This window comes from Condylura cristata, unplaced genomic scaffold (genome assembly GCF_000260355.1).
Source record: "Condylura cristata isolate star-nosed mole 26May11 unplaced genomic scaffold, ConCri1.0 scaffold00004, whole genome shotgun sequence".
NCBI classification, from domain to species: domain Eukaryota; kingdom Metazoa; phylum Chordata; class Mammalia; order Eulipotyphla; family Talpidae; genus Condylura; species Condylura cristata.
Window position 1 is genome coordinate 10,074,981 of NW_004567105.1, and position 20,888 is coordinate 10,095,868.

General features: G+C 44.8%; 1 protein-coding gene across 1 annotated transcript in view; it reads left to right on the plus strand.

The window, feature by feature from the left end:
* Positions 1-18,997, plus strand: part of LOC101622934 (tetratricopeptide repeat protein GNN-like) — a 42,217-nt gene extending 23,220 nt beyond the window's left edge. The window contains exons 9-15 of the mRNA XM_004675742.2: positions 945-1,084; positions 4,707-4,878; positions 6,119-6,263; positions 6,707-6,859; positions 9,537-9,670; positions 18,087-18,216; positions 18,307-18,997. Of these exons, the coding sequence (XP_004675799.1) occupies positions 945-1,084; positions 4,707-4,878; positions 6,119-6,263; positions 6,707-6,859; positions 9,537-9,670; positions 18,087-18,216; positions 18,307-18,997 (1,565 nt within the window). The remainder of the gene's footprint in view (positions 1-944; positions 1,085-4,706; positions 4,879-6,118; positions 6,264-6,706; positions 6,860-9,536; positions 9,671-18,086; positions 18,217-18,306) is intronic.
* The last annotated feature ends 1,891 nt before the right edge of the window (positions 18,998-20,888 follow it).

Here is a 20,888-nt window from a genome sequence, read left to right on the forward strand (position 1 = left end):
TGTTCTGCTCCCCACTCTGTCACTGGTGTGTCTTTTCACTAGAGAATTCACACACCTCTGGCCTACACCCTAGGCCTGTGTGCATAAATAAATAAATCTTTAAAAAAAAAACTCTGAATTCTGTGGCTTAGTCAATTTCTAACAGTTGCTCCAAGGGAATAATGGGGGGCTGCAGCCTCCGCAGCTCTGCTTGGTGTTCAGAGCTGAGGAGTGGCTTACTTCTCAGTAGACACTTGTTAAATATTTGTTCTGGGTGTGAATGGACATCCACAGACAAACTGGCAGAAAGAAAGCAGGATGGCATTCAAGATCTAGGTGGTCTCCGGCATGAGCAAAGGCACAGATGGAAACAAGGATTATGTTTGTATCAAATACGTCCAGTGCAATAGATGAAGTGACTTGAGATGTAGCAAATGGACAAATGTACAAATTCAAATATTGGGATGTTTGTAAAAGAAATTCTGAAAAATTCTGTTTATTTACAATATGTTGGTGTTTAATAGCATTCACACACACACACGCACACACACAGAGTATGCTCCGTATTCTTTCCATTAAATCTAGTAATTCAAAATAGTCACAACAGAGGGCAGAATTGTGTAAGATATTTAGGTGCTTTTTTCCTTGCCTGAATATTTCCCCTAAAAGTTAATTATAATAATATCCAGATTGAATTAGAGAGAAACACTTTTCCTTCTGTCTAGTTTCAGAAATTTACATGCCAACAACATTATTTGAAGTAATTATCGTTTTTCATGTGGATGAAAGAGTTTAAAATACTTGGTAATGTACATAAACCTTAATAAGAGCAAAGTGCTCATAATTTGAGAGAGGAACACAGAAAGATGGACGATGTATTTGACCCCTGATTCAAGATTAAGCAGTAGGTCTCCTTGTTCTTTTCAAATATGCTTTAGGACTATTTATTTTTCTTTCCATTTTAGTGCTGGAATGTAGGCCCTTTGAGGTTACTCCCATTGATAAATGCCGATTAATGTTCTTTATTGGAAGATTTTTGAAGCTCATGGGCAAGATCAAAGAAGCAGAAGAATTATTCTTGAATGTTGAGGACATGTTAGTGAAGGTAAAGTGAGAAATAATTGTAAACCCTTCAAATGTTTTGTGTTAGCTATTTTCAGATATAATTTACCTTTGTTCCTTTATAATTTAGTCCAAAATAGAGGAGTCAGTTATGCTCATCAATGGCAAAGCTGTGATTTTAAGCCATCCCCCAAACCATGTGTGCATGCACATATATGTGCTACAATGTATATATAATATGTATATATAAAAGTAATTTTATTGGCCCTCCCTGGTGGCGCAGCAGGTTAAAGCACAACACTGAGAAGCTAAAGCCACTTCCCCAAGAGTTTGATCCTTGCCTGCCCTGGAGGCGAGGTGACCACATGGCATGGCAGACCTCTCCTGACCCGCCCACTGCTCCCCTCAGCAGTATACTTCGTCATTCTGCCTGTTCTGCTCCCCACTCTGTGTCTGGTGAATCCTCTCACCGCCCCTGAGCGTCTGGCCTGTTCCCCAGCTCTGTATGCATAAATAAATAAATCTTTAAAAAAAGTAATTTTATTGATTTTTCCATTGATTTACTGAACTACATTTTTAAAAAAGATTCATTTTATTGATTTATGCATCAAAGAGCTGGGATGTAGGCCAGTAGTGTGGGAGGTGAAGGGATTTACCAGAGTCAGAGGGCAGGAGCAGAACAGGAAGATCTACTGGAATGCACTGCTGAGGGGAGCAGCAGGGGAGACAGGAGGGGTCTGCTGTGCCATGTGGGTCAGCTCCCTGGGTGGGGATCGAACTCATGCTGCAGTGACTGGAGAGAGCTGAGACTTTAGCCCCTTCCCCACCAGGGAGGCTCCTGAACTACATAAATTTCAGGGACACAGCTTCTCCTTTGGGCGTCTCTAGGCCGCAGCCCACCACTGCATTCCAGTGACCTCCCCACTATCGGACAAGACCCTCCCCCTTCCTTCCTGCTCCTCCTACCCTTTCTACTGACCACAGGATTTTACAGATTTTACATTGTTTTAGTTGTGATTTGTTATTTTCTGAACTGTATATTGATGCTAGCAAGCGGTAATAAGTAGGAGCCACTGCAGAATAAATGAATGCCAATGGGTGTCATTTTTTAGGGGAAGAAGACAACATTCATGAAGCAAAAAAGGAAATGTAAGGGTGGGTTGAAAGGAATTCATAAACCATCCATTAAAGACTTGCTTGCAATTTCATGATAATACTGGGAAAAGTTAATTGATTACCTTGTCCTTGTACTGATTTACTTTTCCTGAAATGTAAACTTTGGTCTTTGTTAAATACAATGGAAGTTTCACTTCACAGCTATGCTTACATTGACATTTAACTGCCTTTACAAAATTATAAATTTTTACTGATTTCATTAGAATTTGTGTACCTTGAGCAGTATAACCTGAGACAAAACTGGTTTTCTTTTGAAACAAAGACCTTTTCAGATTTTCATACTGCTCTGCCGTGTGTGTTGACACACATCTTTACAGAAGGAATTCTGTTGGAGATTTATGAGACTCAACTTGCCAGTCCTCCTATGGCCGAGACCATGCTCATTTACCAATTTATGTATCCTCTATGGCATATCCGAACCTGTGGAGGCTTTGCAAACAGAATGAAAATGGATCAATAAGTCAACTTAAATTTGCATGTACTTCTTGACCTTAGAAGGTAGCAAGTAGAGTGTGGGCTGTTATGAACTGAGCCAAATCTAAAGTGCCTTTGGCACCAACTGCTCTGAGAGCTTGGCAAGACTTCTAACTCAGTGAGTTCTCCTCGTTGAAGATTCTTATGTCTGTTGCTTGGGGCTGTTAACAGAGTCAAGTGAAAATACAAAATGCTTAGTTGGCAGGTAGTAAGTTCTTAAGTCTGGTATCTACTTTGTTATTATAACCAATAAGTTAACAAAGAAACTGAGCCTAGGTTAGAAGCCATAGAAGAATTTGATTTAAGCTATTTTGACCATAGTTTTCACCTTTCTGGGAATAGAATGTAATGATTCTCTGGTATTTGAAAATTGTGGAATTTCTCTTATGCTATTTTTTCCCCATGACATCTACATTTTCATCACGGACATATATGTGTCTGGATAGCACCAATTATTTTATTAAGTAAACATTGAGTGCCTGATTGCATTCATTCATTCACTCACTCATCTGCCCACTGACTCGTTCATTTGCTCAGTCATCCATTCTCTCAGCTTAACACATTTTTGAGGATTTTGTTTAGCCCAAGTGCTGTGCTGGGAGTTGGTGTGACAGCAGGGAGCAAGGCAGACATGGTTTCTGCCCTCAAGGAACTCTCAGGCTACCTGCAAGTTCCTGCCAACATCTGTCAGTGATGAAGCCGACCTCCACACACGCGTTTCTGAGGGGATGAGGCTGGCTTTGAGGGAGTGGTGCTAAAGCTCATTCTAAGAGCTTTTCTCACTTCAGAGGCATTAACCTGATGATTTTATTTTCAAAATATTATTGGAATAATTCTTTGAAATAAGCCACTAGAAAGACAACGAGGAAGTAATTTTCTTAAGGGATTTCCAAAAGAGATTTTTTTTTAAAAAAAGATTTATTTATGCATACAGAATTGGGGTACAGGTTAGAGGTGCAGAGCGGGGGGGAGGGGAGTGAGAGGATTCGCCATAGCAGAGTGGGGAGCAGAACAGGCAGATCGACAAAGTACACTGCTGAGGGGAACAGCCGGTGGGTCAGAAGAGGTCTGCTGCGCCATGTGTGTAGCTTTCTGGCCAGGGGAGCTATTGCAGTGGTTGCAATAGCTTCATTGTGCTGTGCTTTAACCTACTGTGCCACCAGGGAGGGCCCCAAAGGAGAGATTCTAAAACTATCTTAGGTACTGATGGCTTCTTTGAACCATGCACTAGCTTTCTTCAGGGGATACTGCTGAGAATTAACCCCTAGCCACCAGGGAAGCCCTTATTTCAAAATTTTAATGGAGTGGATTGTAATTGGGAGCCCCCCCACCGTCCACTCCCTCCCATGCCTGGGAATATTGGGACTTGCTAGAGATGTTTTTGCTTGTCCCCGTAGGGTGGGGAGGGGGCATCGCTGCTGGCAGCCAGTGGGCACAGAGGCCAGGCTGGCTGCTGAACAGCAAGCAGTACAGGCTCCCGGGCACAGGGGCTTCCTGCCCCAGAGTCAGTGCTGCTCGGGCGAGAAGCTCTGATTTAAATGGTATTTGTTGAAAGAAAAGCAGGTCCCATCACCCTCCCTCTAGTTTCCCCAGTAGGCGCGGCTGGCAGCAGGGAAGCAAAGGAAGCACTTGTGACTTGTCCTCTGTGTACGCAGCAGAGGTGCCAAGCTGTACTGGCCACCCTTGAGTTCCAGCCACTTGGGCAGTATTTTGACCTGTGCACCCAAATTCTGGATCATCCCTCCTCTGGCACTTTAGCATGTGTAAGACACCCTCATGGTGTTCTTCAAGCATTTTCATGGCCACTAACAGCTTATGAAAACATTTCTCAAAATTAATTTTCTGTGTGCAGCGTCTCTCAGTAAATGTTTTACGGTCATCGTTGTCTTGTAAACATATGGGATTGCTGTAGCTGGTGCCGTCTTCAGCAAGGCCATTCCTCAGGCAGGTGTTGTTGCCGTGCTGGTGGAGCAAGGCTGTGGCTTGTCAGCGGGGGTCTCTTTCCTGTTGTGTAGAGTCAGTCCACGGCGGAAATGCTCGTCAAGGTGCAGAATGCTGTCGGGGAACTCTACCTGGAGTTAGGGTTGGCCCAGGAAGGGTTCCAGTATTTCCAGAAAGCGTGGTTGAAGCTGATGGAATTTTCGTCAAACTGCTTGATGGACAACCAGGACTTGGTGAAGCAAAAAGGTATGATAGCCACAGTGGAGGGGACAGCCTCCTGCGTCTCCCAGTCAGTCTCCCCACAAAAAGAGAAGATGTGTATGCCTTGTTGGCTTGATTTGGGGGGTGGTGGTGGGCACATGAGAGGTGACAGAAAAGTACTCTCCTCTGACAGGCCCCCCCCCCTTTCAGATGGTCCCAGGTGCTTGTGATATACCTCAGAAGAAGAGGCTTCTATCAGGAGGGGGGCCATTCAGACAGAGCTCAGCTTTCTGGGTTCAAATCCCCCCATCCACATATTAGTTGTTTGTCGACACAGGCCGGCCTGTCTGGGTTGCAGTTTTCATACCTGTAAGGGGGAATCAAAATGGTATTGCAGGTTGCTCTGAGGCTAAAAGCATTTGTAAGTGACTGAAAAGCCCCCCATGAGTGCCTGGCACGTGGGTAAGATCAAACGTCGGGATACAAGGATGTGGTTGCGGCTGCCCTGACACCTCGAGCTCACAGGGGTGTGGGAAGGGTGGGCCCTGGGTCATGAGTAGAAGGGGTAGATGCTTCTTGATCATTTGATGGTAATCCTTGAGCACAGGGCATTAAATCTGCCTTTTTTTTTTTTTTTTTTTTGTTGTCCTGTTAGTAATGATCTAACACCTTCTGGGAACATTACTGTATTTCTTCTCTTCCCATAACAAAGTATACTTAAAAAGCGCTTTTATACCCTGTGCAAATTGTTTCAAAGTTGATTTTTCATTGGTTTATAAGAGGACACTTTCTATATTAGGAGCTTGTGTCATTATCAGACTAGACAACTCTCCATAAAGGGCAAACGTTTGGGGAGAGTCATCCGCGGGGCAGTGAGCATCTCGGTCCAGTCTGTTACTTAATTCTCTGGTTTGGGGGCTGACCCATGGGCTTCCTCCTGTCAGGCAGTTTAGGTTAATGTTCTTGTTGCCAGGTTGGCTACCAGAGACAACTGCTTTCTCCCCATCACACTCTGTTTCTGACCCATTCATTTGTAAAACAGACTCGAATTTGGTTTCAGTCTATCCTCTCAGCTCCTTGGCTCTGGCATTGCTTTGCACACACAGGTTTGTTACATGAAAACTTCCCTGCAACACTGGTCAGGAACTCATGTAGTAAGAAAAAACCCTTTCCCTGGGCAGTGATGAAGTTATGATGGTAAGTTCGCTGCTATTGGCATTTTAACTCTTTCATGAGAAAAAAAGCTTAAGCAGCACCCTCACGGTTCAAAATATGTTCCCTGCAGGCAAAGTGCTGCATAACCTGGCCAGGTCAGCCTCTGAAGAGTACTTGAAAGAAAACATTCTGGAGTATGTTGCCGATATTGCCAGCTTGTTGGACAACAGCCCCGGCAGCCAGGCTGACATGAAATACACCGAAGGTGTCCTGATGTAAACATATATTTTTTTCTTGACAGTTGTCTTCTTCTCTGTACTAGCTTTCATTGTTGGCTTTTAGGTGTTTGATATACTAAATTCACACTAGTCAATCCACCTCCCATTCAGCGGACTGTCTCAAGTGCTGAATTTCAGCGTTTTCATCCCCCAGTTCAGTGGCTCTCCACCACCGTCTGGAGAAGCTTCCGGTTGTCAGGGCTGGGGGCTGCTGTTGATGACCATGGGTAGACACCAGAACACTGCCGAGGGCACGGGGCCACCCTCAGCCCACGTGCCGACAGTGCACACATCTTCTAAATCGCTACAATGGTCAACAGCTGTGCTGCACAGCTTTTTAGATAAAATAAAGGATGGTTAAGAGGTTATTTTTGATAGCATGGTGGAGCTAGGCCATGTGCATCATGCTCTTAAATAATGCGCATATGTTTTATTTTCAGGTTAGCGACTGGAAACAATTGTCTTGCAATGACAAAATTTCAAGAGTGCTTAAATATCAGGAAAAGTTTGTTTGGTGAGAAAAACATGCTAGTTGGAGAAGTTATGGAAGTTTTAGCGGACTTACTATTTTTTCCACTAAGAGATTATCAAAAGTAAGTTTCTATGAACTGTTTTAAGTAGTGTGTCTCCTTCTTCCCCCCCCAAAGCTACCAGTGGCTGGGAGGTTTGGGGCTGTCCACTGGGGAAGTGCCACTTCTTTAGCACCAGCTGAAGCCCTCAGCACTCTGGTAGATTCAGACCCAATCTGTTTTACAAGTTGCCAACCTTAAGAAAACCAAAAGGAGCTCTTAACCCATGGACAGAGTGGTAGGAAAGGTACCAAGGAGTTTGAGACCACTGTGTTTGCAGCACCACACACAGGCCTGTGAGCAAGAGGTGATCAGGCCTAGATTCATCTGGCTTTTACTTGCTCTTTACCTGGCATGGAAACAGCAAAGTTTTGTCCTTGAGTCCTGTACTGTCTGTTCTGGAATCCCTCCTGTCTCATGACTACTTCTCTTTGCAGTTTGTATGGGAGAAGGTTCTCACTGAGTGCACAGAGAGTCCTATACACCTCTCCTCTCCTTTGGCTGGGCTTGTACACTTTCATAGTTGACTCAGCTGACGGGCTGGCCATGTGCCCTCTTGCTTAAACTGAGGTTGTGGGCTTGTAGTTTCTTTCCCTCCCTTCCTTGTTCCCTGTCTCCCCTTCCACTTCCCTCAAGAAAATTTCCCTCATCCTTCTGCCCAGGAAGGTGATCTCTTCCAGCTTTTGTTCCTGGGAGAATGTGATGTTGGTAATCTCCAACATTTAAGGCAAATCAAGAGAATTTACCTTTCAAAGAGTAGCTCACGCAAAGTAGTATCTCAGAGTAAAATTACTGGCGTGGACAGTAGTGGGAAGATGCTGGACTCTGGTGTCCAGTTACCTGGGTTCAAATTTTGTTTTTGCTGTTTAGTGACAGTGAGAACTTAGGCCCTGACTCACCATCTCATCCATTTCCTCATTGGTAAAATGAGAATGGTAATTGCATCTTCTTATATGTGACATGCTTAACAGAAAGGCTGACACATACAGAAGTATTTCAAATTGAGTGCTTAGTTATTGTTATTTTGCTCTCCAGTGGGTAATTTTTGAGGCACTTGAAACCATATAAACTTCCCTTTGATCCTTTTAAGACCAACTCAATGAGCAGAGTACAGGAATTTCTTTAGAGAAGCAAAAGACTTGACAGAACTATTGTCTTGTAAAAAAAAAAATCTAAGCCTCTAGCATAGTGACTAGGTAATCTCTACTTCCTGGTCTGTGCCACCTCAAATCCAGAGCTGCTAGGGTGTCGAGTCATGAGATACCTCATCTTGCTGAGCTGTTTCTCCAGCATGGGCTCTTTATCAGAGAGCCTGACCAGACTTGCATGCTGTCTTCCCAGACCTCACTCTCAGCATCAACCTTCCAAAACAATCAGGAAGCCCTTTTCCTTGTTGTAAGCTGTTCTTAGGTGACTGCATCTTTAACCTTGGTTAAAACCAGAAGATATTCCCTGTGCAGCTGGAAATCCTCCAAAATGTATATAGATCCTTGGTCTGGTGGTCAGGAACCCTCAAGACAGCTCTCATGCTCTACAGAAGCGATCCCAGGGCCCCTGTGGAGACCTTGTGGAATAGGAGGCCTAAGGATTGGATAAATGAAGTCAAGTTAAAAAAGTAAAAACAGGGCCCTCCCTGGTGGCACAGCGGGTTAAAGCACTGCACTGAGAAACTAAAGCCACTTCCACATGAGTTCGATCCCTGCCTGCCCCAGAGGTGACCACATGGCGTGGCAGACCTCTCCTGGCCCGCCCGCTGCTCCCCTCAGCAGTGTACTTCATTGATCAGCCTGTTCTGCTTCCCACTCTGTCTCTGGTGAATCCTCTCACCCTCCGCATCTCTGACCTGTACCCCAGTTCTGTATGAATAAATAAATAAATCTTTAAAAAAAAAAAAAAAGTAAAAACACAGGGCAGAGAAGAATTGACAGATTGACATGAGATGACCTCAGGGAGATAAATGTCATCTGTTTCTCAGCTTTGTAGCCATCCAGCTGTCTTTCCATCACTATCCTCTCATGGTCAAGTTTATTTACTTCCCCACTTCCCATTCACTGTTGTTATTTACCTCCACCTGATTCCATCTGGCCTGGTAGGGTGGCCATCGGGATGTCCATGTGCCCTTCTCCACTTTGAGCTGGTTGGCCCTCTCCTGCTTCTTTCTCCACTTTGAGCTGACCACCCCATTCCTGGAATCACACCCTCCTGGTTTCTGAGGGAGACCTTCCCTCATGGACATCTCAGACTGCGCTTTCTCTGTTTCTCTTGCGGTTTTCTCTTTCTGTCCTGGACTCCTGTCCAAATGGTGGCTTTCTCTTACATTCAGTTCTTGGGCTCCGGGCTTGCTCTGAGCTCCTCAGCCTCATCTATGTCTAGGTTTTCAGCCATTAATCACATCCTAAGATGACGGGGTGTTGTCTGCATCTCCTTCTCAGACCTCCACCCTGGTGCCTATAGTGTCGCAACCAATTACATTCCCACCAAGTGTGTACAAGGTTTCCTTTATCTGCACATCCTCACCCATATGAATTATTGCTTGGCTTTTGGATAATAGCCATTCTAACCAGTGTGAGGTGACATCTCGCTGTGGACTGGATTTGCACTTCCTAATAATCAGCAGTGCCAACGCCTTTTCTGTGACTACTCGAGTGAACAACTGCCGTGCGTCAAAGTGCACAACTTTAACGAAGTTTCTCTTTTTTAGATTCCTAAGGAAGAAAGCAATCGAATACTATAAGCAAGTGATAGATATAAAGGAAAATGCACGCACGCTCGCCAGCTCTTTGCTCGTCAAGAAGCAGCTGGGCATCAGCCTAAGCGACACCTTGTGTAAATTAGGTAACTGCCCTGACCTAGGCTGTTAGACATCGGGGGCTTGCCCTCTTGCATAAAAAATAGCATCTTTATAAAAAATAACATCAATGTTGAAGCAAACAGCTCTTGACCCACATACTTTTAACTTAGCTTGCTACCTTGATTGGTTCCTTTACCTCACTAAGATGTGGTTAGTCTGTTAGGGCTGCTATTAACAGAATGCCAGTTACTGGGCATTTAAACAATAGAAATTTATTTCTCACAGTTCCAGAGGCTGGGAATTCCAAGTTCGGGGTGCCAGCTGATGCCGGGTCTGGTGAGGTGCTACTTGCTGGTTCATTAGTGACATCTTCTCATAGAGTCTTCACAAGGCAGCAGAAAGGGGTTGGGAGCTCCCTGGGGTCCCATTGATGAGGGTACTCATCCCATTCACAAGGACCCCACCCTCACCACCTAATCACCCCCACAAGCCCTACCTCCTAATGTGGTCACTGTAGAGTTTCAACATATGAATTTTAGGGGGACACTTCAGCTCATAGTAGAAATACATCTTTTAAAAATCTTTTCCATTCCGTGTCTCATTCTTTTGTGGGCTGAGCACTACGCCCAAGCACACCCTGTCCGTCAGTGGAGGCTCCTTCCTCTCCTCAAATTCTGTTTCAAGACATTATGCAGGAAGCCCCCTTTTTAGACTTGCACTGCTAGCGGCACACTGTGATGCTAACGCCACGTGTGGTCAGAAATAATGGGGTGATTTTCACACGGGCCACCCTGGTTTTACAGGAGAACCTAGGACTTGGTCCAGCTGCAGAAAGAGTGTTTGTTCCCCACTTCACATCCTACTCATTTGCTGAAGAGGAGAAAGGTTCACAGTCCCTGAACTAGAGCCTTGCTGTCTTTTCTTTGTGTCCTCACAGCACTACAGAGTATTGGCTATATGTGGGTGCTCTGTCCGTGGAGGAGGGGCGAGTGTGAGGAGTGGGTGAACTGGTTCTTGGTGGGTGCTTATGTAGTTCCTAGTTAGCCTGAGCACCCATCAGAGACAGTGGCTCTGCTCCAGGCTAACCACATTTGAACAAACAATCCACATTATAGTTTTAACTATTGAAAATAATCATCTTTAGTTGATTTTTCAGATTTCAGCTTGGATTATAGCATTAAGTATGGTAACTGCTGGCTTGAAAGGTTTGGCACATTTCTTAGTTTTATTTTTAAAGATTTATTTATTTATGCATACAGAACTGGGGTGTAGGCCAGAGGTGCAGTGGTGGTGACAGGATTTAGCAGAGAAGAGTGGGGAGCAGAACAGGCAGATCAACTGAGGGGAGCAATGGGTGAGACAGGAGAGGTCTGCCGCACCACGTGGGTCACCTCCTTGGCTGGAATCAAACTCAGTGCCTGCGGTTAGGCTAGCTTCTGTAGTGCTACGCTTTAACCCATTGCGCCACCAGGGAGGGCCCACATTCCTTAGTCTTGAAGGAGAGTTTGCTCCTGTCAGAACAGGTCTTCCCAATGCTTCTCTGTGGCTGTGGATTGATTTGAGCTGAGGTCAAGTGAGGCCCTGCAGACTCATGAGAAACTTTTCCCACTTCCTTAACTACTGAGAAGAATAAAAGTTGGGGGTATCACCCAGAATCAGGGTTTCTACCCAAATAGTTTTAAATAGTTTTCTGTCAGAGAAACCTGTCTGTGTGGTATCTACCTGAGGAGCATGTGGTCTCCATGGTGTGGGGCCTCCTCCTTTCCCCTGAGAGCCCAGCCCCCGTCTGTCAGCGCAGGTGCGTCTGTGTGAATATTTTCATACACAGGTCCTCATTTTGCTCCATTGGCTTTTGAATCCACACCCATGTAGACACTCCATGTATGTAACTAAATTTGGATTTTCTTCTACTAACCTATCTCATGACAATTTGATTGCTTGACCAGCCTAAGAAGATCCTAGAGGGTTAAGGGGAAGTTTCCACTCCTCCCTGTCTTTTATTATTACATTTGATCAACACGTAAATACAGCATCATTTTCCAAGGTGTATGACCATCATGGAGTTCAGCAATAATAATTCAGATTTTAATTATACCCACCATGATTTTTATGCATATTTTTATGTTAGAGTGAGATACATTAAAAGGATGGATTTGCCAGAGAGCAATAAATCCTAAATTTTCTTTCTTTTCCTGATCACAATTTCTTGAGGCACTTACTAAAAAGTGAAATCTCTTTTTGATATAGCCTTTAAAGCTCATCTCCTCTCAGCTTTACTGGTTTCAAGAAAAAACCTTGCTCTAATAAAACTGTTAATTCTAGATATTTGAATATTGATTCTATCAAAAGGTTTTTTTTTTTTTTGTGATCAATATTCCAAGTTACTTTGGACACAGGGATCTTATTCTTTTTTGAGTGTTTTAAATCTGCCCATTAAGAAGCCATTTCAGGGCCCTCCCTGGTGGCGCAGCAGGTTAAAGCACAGCACTAAGAAGCTTAAGCCACTTTCGCATGAGTTCAATCCCGCCTGCCCTGAAGGAGATCCACATGTCCAGGCAGACCTCTCCTGACCCGCCCCCTGCTCCCCTCAGCAGTGTACTTGGTCGATCTGCCTGTTCTGCTCCCCACTCTGTCCCTGGTGAATCCTCTCACTCTCTGTATCTCTGGCCTGTACCCCAGTTCTGTATGCATAAATAAATAAATCTTTTTTTAAAAAAAGAAGAAGCCATTTCATAGGAGAAAAAGCCCAGAAGTGTGATTTTTCATATTCTGTTCTATCAAGCTGAGTATTCTGCACGGAACTGTTTATTTTGGAGGAAGTGTGCTAGATGAACATTATGTTTCTTCCCTCTCCCTGGGATTCTTTTAAATAAGAAATGCCAACCATCTCGTTCACATTTGGAAGGAAGAAATTAAATAAGGGCCCTAGTGGGTGACTTTCAGCAGGGTGAGTCAGACCTCGCCTCCGCTGTGGAGTGAAGGTGCCGGCGCAGCCAGCGCCCTCCACTCTGTGGCCGCGGGCGCCTTGATCCCCAAAGTCAGTTAAGTGACACACACACACATTGCATTTTAATTTTAACTGAAATGTAAGATGTCATCCTTTCCCACCCCCAATTTAAAGTTTATCACCTTGGTTCCTTTTTTTATATAACTGCTTCTCTGATCGGGATTAGATGTCCCTTTCTCAAAATGCCTCACCCACAATTTCTAGTTTTGTTTTCTTAGGGTGAGAACTTAGACAATTCTGATGTAACCTGTGTATTGGGAACTTCAGATTGTTGTCTTTCCCTGCCTTCATTTAAAAAAATTTTTTTTAACCTACTCATAATTTGTAAGAATTCTAAGCATTCAGCTTATTTTTTGGTAGAAAACAACTTCTTTTCATTTCATGCTCGGATTTTATTAGCTTATCTGTACTTTGTAGATCACCCAGATTAGACTGACAAACCCAGGGACCCTTAATCATGCCAGAACCCCGCTTCCAGGAGCAGAAGCCTGCCAGCACAATAGAGAGGAAGCTATTAGTTGCAAGGGGATTTTTCTTACCTGTTCTCGGTTCTTCTTGGAATAGTCAAATGATCAAATTAACACCAAGCAGACACATTAAAAAAAAAAACCTTTAATTTCTTGTGTACAAGGAGCCCACATAGACACAAGAAATCCAAGCACAGAAAAGGAAAGGGACTATTTGGCTACATGCCATCCTTGGCTAAGGACAGGGGCTGGGGGCTCGGGGCTTCACCCGGGGAGGAAGGGAATTCCAAAGCAGCGAAGAAGAGAAGAGCAGACGTCTGGTGTCTCCCTGCCGTAGGCTGGCTATTCAGCTGGAAAGCTTACCCCAGTAGTGACTGGTGGTCTGAGTGACCCCCCAAATTTCACCTTTGTAGTTAAGGGAGTGGTGAAAGTTTCCTTTGAGCCTGCAGGGCCTCAATTGGTTGCAGCCTAAAATAATCCGTATGCCAAGTGGCATATCTTGGGGAGGCCTATTTTGAACTCCTTCATGGGCACTTAGTGTCCCCAGAGGTCAGCTAGTCACTCTCTTCTGGTAAATGGAGGAGGAGGCTGGGCAAGGGGGCGCAGGGCACCTCCTGTGTAAGCTGAGGCAGGACAGTGGCGATGAGAAGGGTCGGGTTTGAGATTTGGTAGTTGAACCTGACGGGGCTCGGACCTGAGTGGGCTTGGGGAGGGTGAAGAGGGGAGCAGCCATGGCACTCTCAGCTGGTGACTGGGCCGCAGCGGGTGATGCTGTTGCTCTTCCAAAGTAGGAAGCACAGGCTGAGAGCTGGGGTGGGAGCTGCAGGCAGCTCATTTGGAGCATGTCGAGTGTGAATCTCTCATCCCAGTGGAGATGCTCAGTAGACAGTCGAATATGTAGGTGGTACTTGGAAGCCGTAAGTCTGAGCTGCAGAAAAAGATTTGGGAATCCTTGGCATTCACTCTGCGGCCCAGCCTTGTCAAATGCTGGAAGAGCCAAGAAAACTGACAAGGAATGACAGGAGAGGGAACCTAGGGAGGGTCAGAGGAAACAGTCGCCTCAACGATGAGGAACAGCACTGAGATAGGCTGAGGTGCGGTGAAACCCCAGAGGCTGAGAAACGAGAGGGCAGAGAACCAGCCACCAGCCTGGGCACAGACCTGTGTGTACGAGCAACCTTCACTTTGGGGTGAAGTGGTAGGGCAAAGCCTGGCTAAGCCAGAACAATGAATTTGCTTCCTTTACCCAACAGTGGGTGCTACACAGGCCCTGTCCCTTGAGTGGACGCTGACTGTGCAGGGTAGGGGTGGAAGACAGAGGCTGCTACTTGCCTTCTGCAGCCTGGTCCCACAGCTGACGAGCCAGTCTTAGCCAGTCTTGATGAAAGGCTGGGGTGGTGGAGGGAAGGGGCCCTGATGTTCTCCAAACACACACAGTCTCATTTGTTGTTAAGGGTAGAAGTTGAAAGAAACCTCCAATTACAACCTTTTACTTTATTTGGGACAATGATTGCTTACTCCCCTGCCCCCCAACCTGTTTATAGACAAGACACAGTTGTTTGAAAGACTGAGCAAACAATTGTTTAAAGCCAAGGACTTCTGACAACTTTAGACATAGCAGTCTTAGCAAACAAGAAGAAACTTTCAACAAAGAACCTTCAGCTATTGCACAATCCTCCTTCCTCACTGTGCATTTGTAACCTGTCTTCTGGAGTAGAGGCTGCTCCCAGGACGGGAAGTTGGGCAGTGTCCACGGCGTCTGGGCTCAGTAGAAGGAGCTGCCTGACCACCTCTCCCAATACCTGAGACTTTCCTCCTTGCCTAGTGACAGTCATTTGAATTGCAGCTGTGGGCTGGGGAGGAAATAAACACTGGGCTGGCAGTGCAGCAAGCCACTAGCTAGCTGGTAGCAAGTATTATATGAAATAAGAGGAACAGTTTAAATTTCAGTAGAATGGAGATTTTGGAAAGTTGTACAGAGACCGTATTGAATAAAATAACTTGCTTTCTCCCTGTAGAGGTAATTATAAATATACCACTTTGTTTTTAATGTTAATCACTAAAAGGGGCTCTCCCTGGTGGTGCAACAGGTTAAAGCACAGCACTATGAAGCTGTCCACAGCCACTGCAGCACGAGATTGATCCCCGGCCAGGGAGCTGTCCCACATGGTGTAACAGACCTCTCCTGCCTTGCCTGCTGCTCCCTCAGCAGTATCTCAGTATATTTGCCTGTTCTGCTCCCCACTCTGCTCTGGTGAATCCTCTCACCCCCCGCACCTCTGGCCAGTACCCCAGTTCTGTAGGCATAAATCAATAAATCTTTAAAAATTTTAATCATTAAAAAAAGGAAGAAAACTAATCATTATAAAATCTGATAATGGCCTTGCAAGGGACTGGTGGGGCTTTTCCCCTTTCCCCAGAAATAAGGAGCATGTGGTTCTGTCCAGGAGAACAAAACGGAATGGGTGATGCTTTCTTCCTAGCTGTTCTTTTATGGAAAATCTCCTAAAGAACAAATGCTATGGAGAGAGCAGTGTTCTTTTGTCCCATTTCTAGAATTCTGTCCTTTGGATTCTAGAGAACTGAATTTGAATCGCACTGCTACTATTTTCTGGCCTTGTGGACATCACTCTCTAAGTCTCAGTATTCTTAACTGGCCAAAAAGGGACACTAACGTCTGTAGGACGTTGTGAAAATTGAATGGAACGGAATGTGCACAACAGCCAGTGGGAGTTAGGTGCCCTCCCCATCCAGGATGAAGATATGATACTGGATAGCTGTCCATCTGGTACCCTGAGGGAAGACGGGGTGGATTGGGTTGGACCTGAGGTAAGGATGGAAAGCGAGCTACTGTGCTTGCTGTGAGAAAGAGTAATCAGCGAGGCCAAGAAAATTCTGAGGCCAAAGCTAATGTCCTAGGTCTAGAACAGGTCAGGTGTATAAAGGGGCTGTGGAGTTAAGCTGGTGTTCAAAAGGGAGACCGGTGGGTCAAGGGCACCCGAAGCTGGTCCCTTGGACAATCTCAACCCTGTAGCGAGTCCTGAGACTCTCAAAGGGCTGAAGACAAAATGAAGAATCTATGGGATCTGCTTATTGGGGTTCTCTGGACCCATGGGATTCATACAAATGAATCTTTACTCAGTCACCATGTGTGAATCCTGGCTCTCTCTCCCTTACTTTACCATTGAAGGCCAGCTAAGGCCAGTGCAGCATGGCCATGCTGAGCATGGTAATTCACAAGGTGTATTCTGAGCTGGACTGGTATCACAGGGATCATAAAAATAATTCAGAAAGAAGGAAAGTAGCCAGATTGCTAAGCAGTGCTAACAGCTGAAATTCTCAGATTTCCAGAAGCAGCTGCAGGCAGCATGAGACCCAGCTATGAACATGAAACAGAGCTGCAGAGAGCTCATCTCTGCAGACAGGAGCCCCGCGGGCAGGCCAAGCCAGGCAGCCTGGGTTAGGGGTTTAGCCATGGACCTGAGGCGAGGCCAGCCCAGGATAATCCCACCACCAACTGGAACAAGTTACTGAACCTCTTTCAGTTTGTCATCTTTAAATGACAATGAACACATACTAAAAACTGTCTGAGAGGACACGTTTTAGGAGAACATTGCACAGAATGGGTTGGAGATGCGAGAGACACTTGGCACTTTATATCTCTTTTCACTTTTGAATCATGTGGATGTATGTCTCGTTAAAAGAATAAATGAAAAAAAGATAAAGTGATGATAGTTTTTATCTTCCAGGATTACATAGGTCTTCCTCACAGATGGGAATTACTTACTTGAATTTACTGTTGTCATTATTACTAATGCAGGCGCTGGTGGTGTCATAGGTCGGCGTTTTGGCCTGTACAGACCCAGCAGTCCATCCCAGACCAGGGCCCCGCCATCCTTGGACCTTACATGTTGTGAATAACAAGTGATATTGACAACAATTCAGCCCCTTGGAAATGCATAAAATGAATGAGTACTTGCAAATTATTTTTCAGTACATTGTTAAGTGTACTTTTTCTTTACTCTAACACATTTTAAAGCACTATGTTAAGTTATTGCGTGACGCCTTTGTGAGCACCTGTTTTATCGTCACCTATTTTATCAATTGCTAACATTTTTGCCTCCTCTTTTTAATACCATGCAAAGACATAGATACACAGTGTTTTTCCGAACTGTTGGAAGATTACAGATGCGATACTTTTGTTTTTAAATACTTGAGTCATTTGTTTGCTGAATGCAAAGACGTTTTCCTACAGAGCCAGAATATCTCATGGTCAAACCTAGGAAATTTAACTGCTGCAGAAGACGATTATCTAGTGGACAGCTTAACATCAGGTGTCCCCAAGTGTCCTGGTAATATTCCTCACAGCTGTTTGCCTCTTGTTCCAGGACAATATTGAAGATCTTGCATTACTTCAGCCCACAGCATTGTTTTGTCTTTCATGACTGACATTTCGAAGAACATAGGTCAGGTTCTGCTTGACCTTTCCTGCCTCAATGTCCTTCAGTTTGTATTTGTCTGAGTGATTCTTTACAATTAAATTCAGGTTAAATCTTTGGGGCAAGAATACTGTGATAAGTGATTTTCTAATGCCACTTTTAAAAAAAGATTTATTTATTTTTGCATACAAGAACTGGGCGTAAGCCAGAGGTGTTGGGGGTGGGTGAGAAGATTCATCAGAGACAGGGACAGAGTGGGGAGCAGAAAGGTAGGTTGAGGAAGTACACTTCTGAGGGGAGCAAAAGGTGAGACAGGAGAGGTCTGCTGTGCTGTGTAGGTCACTCCCTGGCTGGGCATTGAACTTGTGCTGCAGTGGCTGTGGAGAGCTTCACAGTGCTGAGAGTTAACCCCTTGCATCATCAGGGAGGCCTTCTGATGCCACTTTTTATAAACACATTTTATACTCTGTCAACGGCATTAGCTTGGAGGTACTTATAGTTGTTCACGTTTTCAAAAATGGTGATATTCTTATTTTCAAATATTCAGCAGGTCAGTTATTGATCGTTGACTCGGGCCATCCTGCCATGACGGAGGCCGTACGCTACTTGTACAGATCACTTGATCTGAGGGCGACCCACCTGGGATCTGCTCATTCATCCATCCACGGAATCCTGCAGTGAGTTTCTGTCCTACATTTCAACATGAGATTGCTTCTGCTTATTCATGTTCTGCAGGTGACCTCTCAACAACTTTTGATCTTTTGCAGTCTTCTGAGGGAAATCGAGCGGATCCGAGACAGGAGATGTTGGCCTCAAGGCCTGAGCCAGCACAACTCTGAGAGGCCTGGGGGTGGCACTTCTCTGTGGGAGTACTTGCTGAAACTGAGCTATCATAGTGCCCGCGGTTCGCTTCCAGTCAGTTCTGTCCGGGTCCTGAATGCAAACGTTCGGGATAAAAGCACAGTCGTGACATCTCCCACAGTTTCAGATAAACCCTCCCATACTGTTTCAGAGAAATCAAAATGCACTTCTGGAAAAGGGAAAAAAGGCTTGAGGCCCTTGGTTTCCCTTCCTGATGAGGAAAAGACCCAACGGAAGATGCAAAATAATGTTGAACTATGGAAAGGCTCAGAAAAGGAAGCATCAAAGAAAAAGAAAAATTATCCCTCTAAGACTTTATCATTGGGTAAAATGAATGGCGTGAAGCTTTTACCACAAAAAATTTTGTCAGATAACAGTGAGAATGGAAAAGGCCAAATTTCTACAATTTACCAGCAACACTTGCTGGGTGCTGTTAGCACAGATAAGCCCTGGGAATCCCTATCTGATCTCATATCAGAAAAGTGGCTTTTTCATACTTCAGACTACAGTTTGGTTTTACAGAAGTGTTTTTTGCCAAGAAGATCTCTGTTGGAAGCAAAATTGTTGAAGATATCAAATGATTCTAATAAAGAATAAAAATGGTCATGGGCTCTTCAGTGTCTTTCTTTGCTTTTCCTTGTCTTTATTTAGAACTCTGATGAGTATTTTCTTTCAAAGCTCTTGGAAGTAATGATAATGAAGGTCTAGGGATTTGAATTTTTAGCCCCTCTCCCTACTGCTGATACTATAATGGATTTTACCTAAAAAAAAAAAAGCCACTTCTTAAGCGATTCATATTTCTAGGGTAGATAGAAGAATGTTGATCTCAGAGTTTCATCTCTAAAAATGAACTGAAGCTATATACATATTTAAAAAATATACTGAAGCAACGCTTTTAAAGTTGTTACTTTTATATTACTATAGTTTCTCTTTTTTATTATTTTTTAAAGATTTATTTATTTATGCATACAGAACTGGGGTACAGGCCAGAGGTGCAGGGATGGTGAGAGGGTTCACAAGAGACAGAGTGGGGAGCAGAACAGGCTAACTGACGAAGTACATTGCTGAGGGGAGTAGTGGGCAGGCCAGGAGAGGTCTGCTGCACCATGTGGGTCACCTCTGGGGCCGGGGATGGTACTCATGCTGAAGTGGCTTTAGCTTCTTAGTGCTGTGCTTTAACCCACTGCACCACCAGGGAGGACCCTCTCTTTTTATTCTATGAATTAATGTTCCATATAAATAAAATTCACAACTACTGTCACCAGAACTTTTTTTTTTGAAACATGAGTAAGAAAAGATTTAAAGTGGAATAAACTAAGCTGTATAGTAAATCTGGATTACCAAAACCTATGGACCTGATATCATATCTATTTCAAGCATTTTATTGCCTCTCACTTTATCAGTGATTTGTAAAACACTATCTGTTAACCCTTAAGGATTACTTATTGACTCCCTTCCTCCTGATCACCTAACTAATCTGCATATTACCTTAGGAAACCAAATGGAACACTGGGCTCTGTTATATGACATTAGGAAAGTTATTTCACTTCTCTGAGAAAAAATATGACAGCTACTTTTCAGAATTACAGAGAATGCATAGAGCACATAGCAAGCCTTCAATTAATCGTATTTTATTGTTGTTAGTATTATTTTTACTCTAACTCAGAGGCCACTCAGAGGTCAAATCTCTTGATCCTTTCAGACCACGATTTAAGCAAACACTAATGCTTTGGGCTATTTAAGTTGTGCCCCACACATTTCATATTTGGCAGTAGCTTTTCCCGGGCAGAGTGCCAGCCTTGAGGGCAATTCCTTGTACTCCACCCAGCAGTCTGCTTAGCGGTACCATGGAGCAGCTGGAGAACTAAGTCCTTGTAGTTTAGTTATTCTCAGCCCAGTTTTGGGTGGGCCGCATGAATCTCTCCTGCGGGAGCCCAGACTGACTCAGTGCACACAGAAATGTCACGTGTTAGGGGTGTACATGACTTTGGAGGAATTTCAAGGCACAGAACTGGTACAGCCCAGCACAGTGCTTGTGAGCGTGCGCAGGGGCAGAAGCTGATGTCGGTATCCCCACGGCCTCCCCTCTGAGGCAGAAATCTCGGGAAGCCACCGGGTTTCCAGGCTGTACAATGGGTATGCCCTTCGAATACAACAGTCCAAGCGTGGAATACAGGCCTAGCTATCCCCAGGACTGGAAAGATCCAAGTTGGGGGATCCGGGACATCTCAACCCGTCCCTGCCCTCTAGAGGAGATCCAGTCTGCAGAGGTCATTCACATTAAAGAGGTCACCTGCTGGATCCGGGGGTCAGAGGCACAGAGTCAGCACAGTCAGCGTGGGGGGACGGTCACAGCGCGTAAGGAAGATGCTGCGCAGTTTGGTGGGTGGCTCTGGGGTCATGTCTCATGGCCCAGAGCCGGCGATGAGATGTCACATTCCGTGTGGCCTGGGCCTCACTCTCTACCTCCGGGTGGGCGCGCCGCAGT